At 39.9% G+C, this 4595-nt stretch overlaps 1 protein-coding gene across 1 annotated transcript; it reads left to right on the top strand.

The window, feature by feature from the left end:
• The first annotated feature begins 609 nt into the window (after positions 1-609).
• On the top strand, positions 610-1515 carry PSMD9 (proteasome 26S subunit, non-ATPase 9). Its single transcript, XM_087708258.1, is given in 4 exon segments — positions 610-700; positions 1078-1158; positions 1161-1448; positions 1451-1515. Coding segments are annotated over 4 exon segments (525 nt in total).
• The last annotated feature ends 3080 nt before the right edge of the window (positions 1516-4595 follow it).

Below are 4595 nucleotides of genomic sequence, written 5' to 3'. Positions count from 1 at the left end.
TGATGGGTAGTAAGTGGGAATCAATATTCTCTACAACAGTCAGGGCAGTTACAGACTAACAAATGGTTAGCCACCCAAAGTCATGTATATGAGATGGACGGACAGGTAAATTAAATAAATAGACAGTTGGACGGATATGGGTGTGGATCTCAAAATTACTGTAGACAATATAGTTATGGATATGGATATAGGTACAGACAAAAGGCTCTATGTATTTATACAGTGTAAATAGGATTCAGATGACTTGGAAAATTTGTTTGATCGTGATTTATTACTGGAGGTTTAAATTCAACAGGAGACCTTGTTAGAGGAGGTGCTCTGAACATATGCAGAGTGCTAAAAAAATCTGAGTCATTGAGCAGTGGGAAGCCCCAGGAAATGGTAAATGTGCATAATGTAGATTCTGTGTATGCCAAATAAGGGATAATGTTCGCCCAACTAACATTAAATGCTAGCAGACATTCATTAAATTTCTTAAGAAACACCTTGGCCCAAGCTGTTTTTGCACGCTATCATGATCTGTAGTTTATGCAACGGGATTTCCCAGGGTTTCTTGGTTGCTTTTCTTAAGAAAATGTCTCTGCGTGAGTTAAGTCCAAAGGATGCAACATGCAGAAGCTACTGAAGAAGCAGGATGACACTGAAGCCCAGATTAAGGCTTATTGTGAAAGCCTGTGAGATCAAAAAAGTGCTGGGATGTGTGAGTCACTTCCCACATGACTATAACCAGAGGTGGCTTGCTAATCTTTTTATTCGGGCAACCTCCTGCACGCCCGCGCAACACTTCTGCGCATGCGTCTGGGTGGCTGGAGCCTCCTGTCACTGCTACTACCAGTTCGGCTGATTCCACCTCTTACTATAAGCATGTTGCTTGTATCTTTACAATGTATATTGTTTTATTTGTTTCCTAGTATGATTTGATTGCTTATTAGTAACCTATGACTTGTATCTTATGATTCTTGATGAATGTATTTTATTTTTCTTAATGTACACTTGAGAGCAGATGCACCAAAGACCAATTCCTTGTGTGTCCAATCACACTGGGCCAATAAAGAATTCTATTCTATTCTATTGTAGATGCTGGAGGTTGTCTCCTTCAGCATCTACAAAATGTGGATATCTGCCAGGTCCAGAAAGTGAGCCATAACATCATCTGTTTACAAATGATCACAGTGCCTTAATATACCAAGGTCATCCAAGAACAGGTGAAACAGGGCAGGGATAAACGATAGGGTTGAGCTGAAGCCTAGAACTAGGCTTTGCTTCTGCCGTTCGTCCAAGTGATTCTGCTATTCTGCCTGGATCTCCAGCAAGCTTTTTGGCTTTGTAAGAGGGTGATAAGATAATTGAGTATGGCTCTGTCCACAGCCACAGCATCCAGACCCTACAGAACACTTTCACTGCTGTGCATCACAGCAAGGACAAACCATTAAGCATGACAACTCTGCAGAGAAGGAAAAAATCCCTCCTGGGCCCACTCCAAAATGCTGGAATGAAAAAGGACTTCTGGGTTAGACTACCAGTCCTTTGCCAAAATGACTTTTCATGATGCAGCTCATGGTTATCTGGAGACATCTCCATCTGATGTTATTATCTACCCCCCAAAAGATGGAAAACTGGAAGCGAATTTGGAAGCTTGGCAGTTTTACCCTATTTTATGTAGATGCCGGTGTTCTCATACCTTTTAACCTGGGTGTAAAGACAACAGGGAAGCTTTATTTGTGGAATGGTGGCAACTTAGTTTTGCAGTCTTTCTTTTGATTCTTCCCTATTTCTTTTTTAAGGAAAAAAACCAGGATATAAAAACTTGACTTCTATCTAAACTAACTACTGAAGAAAGGGAAGATAGAGAATTTCTTTTTGTTTCTTAACCACATAGACTCATTTTATGAGATCACCCACAGTTGATCTTCAGACCGGGGTGGGTGAGGTATGTCAGAGTTTCCTAAAGCAATCACATCAGGAAAGGGCACATAGGTAACTGATTCAGCAGGATTCATTAACTTCTCTTTATATATAATATAACACATGAAGTAATTATATAATACCAAAAAGCAGGTTTTCCAACATGGTGGAGCATACAAGCAAACACAAACAGAGGAGAGAAAAGTTTCAGTTTTAGTTCAGAGCAGCAGACTAGTTTTGAGCTCAGCACAGACTCAGAGCTCCAAAGCTAAGCCACGACCTGGCTCCTAACTGTTTCAGCTACCATTGGCTGACCTTGTTACTAAGCCCTATTCCAGTTCATGAATATACATTGTCAGGATATTTTAATTTAATAAATAAATTAACAATGAGTCACATTAAAAAGAGAAACAGTCAGTAGTACTCACAGGGAGGAGGTAAAAATGTTCACATTCATGACTGTCACCATATAGTTGATGCAAACACACGATGAGCCAGTTTGGTTTAGTGATTAAGGCACCAAGCGAGAAACTGGGAGACAGTGAATTCTAGTCCCATTTTAGACATGAAAGCCAGCTCAATGACTTTGGACCAATCACATTATCTCTCAATCCAACCCACCTTACTGGGTTGTTGTGATGAAAACAGGTCGAGGAAAGAATATTAGGTATGTTCACTGGCTAGAGTTTATAAAAGTAACTAGATAGCCCATGACCTGTTAGGTCGTCATTTCAAAATATTTCCTTACCAGATACTTCAGTGCCTTCAAGAAAGACAGTTCTAATGTACTGAAAAGGTTCTTAAAATCAGGGAGATATTTCTGAGAAGTAACTGCCTTGAAAACTATTCATGCTGAACTATATACCATAGTTGTGTTAGGAGTGTTTGAATGACTGTTTGCATTACATCACGTTTTATAAAAATGTTCATATCATAAAACATATTTTAAATTTTGCCAGATTTCAATTCCATGGAAGTCGTTATGGGCCCTGTATTTTGGTCACATTCTTTCAGTTAGCTCATTTGTGATACTTTGGTTTAAAAATTGTTTTAAAACTTGGTTTAAAAATGATTGCCTTGCAATGCACTGCTCCTCCTAGTTAAAGGTTACAGACAGACAGACAGACAGACAGACAGACAGACAGACAGACAGACAGACAGACAGACAGGAGAGTTTTAGTAGTAGATAGATAAAAGAGACAAATAAATATTACAGTGCACATAAAAATACTTTGACATTTCAATCATGCAAATAGCAAATGCCATTCTGTTTGTTTATTTGTTTGCATACTTACCTAATTTTTATACTGTTTTTCTGTCTATAATCAGTGTTTAAGTCCACCTTTGACCATGGAAGGTTACTGGATGACTCTGACATTGTCATTGTCATTCTTTCAGCCCAACCTAATTAGACCTTTTTGCTGTGAGGATAGATTGAGGGAGGAAATGGCAATTATGATGCTTTCAACTCCTGAAGAAAGACAGGGCAGAAATATAATGACTAAATACATGTGTTAAGCTATAATCATGGTTTGCAAACTCACAATAGCCATTATGCCAAAACCAAATACACAATATCATGATGAGATCCAATACAGATACTACTCAACTTACAACCATTTGTTTAGTGACAGTTCAAAGTTACAACAGCACTGTGAATGTGACTTAACAACTAGTGGTTGCACTTATGACTAACTAAGCATTCCCACAGTCATGTGACTAACATTTGGGCATTTAGCACAGTATCTATTTATGACAATTGCAGCATCCTGGGTTTGGGTGAACACTGTTTGTGTTCTTCCAGAACTGGCTTCCAACAAATTTAACAGGGGGAACCTGAATTTCTTTAACAACCATGTGATTTACTTGACAACCATATAATTCACTTAGCAACAGCTCTGTCAAAAAGGTTGTAAAATCAGGCACAACTCACTTAACAGCTGTCTGGCTTAGTGTTCTGACCCAGGCTTCCTTAAATAGCAAGAAGCAGAGTCTTGATCCTGGCCAAACCCCTTTTATTTACACGACTGTGAATTCCTTTCATTTACAGTCTGCAAGGCTTAGCAAACAGTCTTTCAGAAGAATGTTTATCCAATACCAACCTTATCTCGTTTGGCGAGCTGCCAAATAACTAGTTTCCAAACGCAGGGCAATGCCAAACTTGGCACAGAGTCTCTTACAGTTACAAACAGAATTTCCCATTCTTGACACCACGGAATGAACAAATTGTTTCCTGCAAAAGCCCCCTCCCCCTTTGCTCCTCTTTTGTTTCCTATGGAAGGGGCCAATTACCTCCAAGGTGTGGCTTTACTCTTAAGTTGACCCTGCTTTCTTAGTTGTTCTTGGCTTCTAACAGCTCTGCGCATGCGCACACTGGGAACAGGCTCCAGCTGTTCTTCTATCTCACTGTTGTCTAACTCCCTCTCTGCCTCCAATGCAGAGCCCTCCCCAGGACTGGCCCACCTTCCTCACTGTCTGACTCTGCTGCCAGCTCTGCTGGCTGCTGGCAAGCCACAGCACTTAGCAATTGGAAATTCTGGTTCCAATTCTGGTCGCAAATCAAGGACTACCTATCTGTTAACGAAGCCATCAGTTCATAACTCTTTAAAACAATCCTGAAAAGGAGATTGTTATCTTATTCAGTCTCTGTGCAGACCAGAGCTGAAGTCATGACTTGTTTCACAATCCTC

Source organism: Thamnophis sirtalis, unplaced genomic scaffold (assembly GCF_051295495.1).
Source record: "Thamnophis sirtalis isolate CommonGarterSnake01/CBP01778 unplaced genomic scaffold, rThaSir2_p1.2 scaffold_3, whole genome shotgun sequence".
In the NCBI taxonomy this organism is placed as follows: Eukaryota; Metazoa; Chordata; class Lepidosauria; order Squamata; family Natricidae; genus Thamnophis; species Thamnophis sirtalis.
This window is presented reverse-complemented; position numbering and strand designations above follow the sequence as displayed.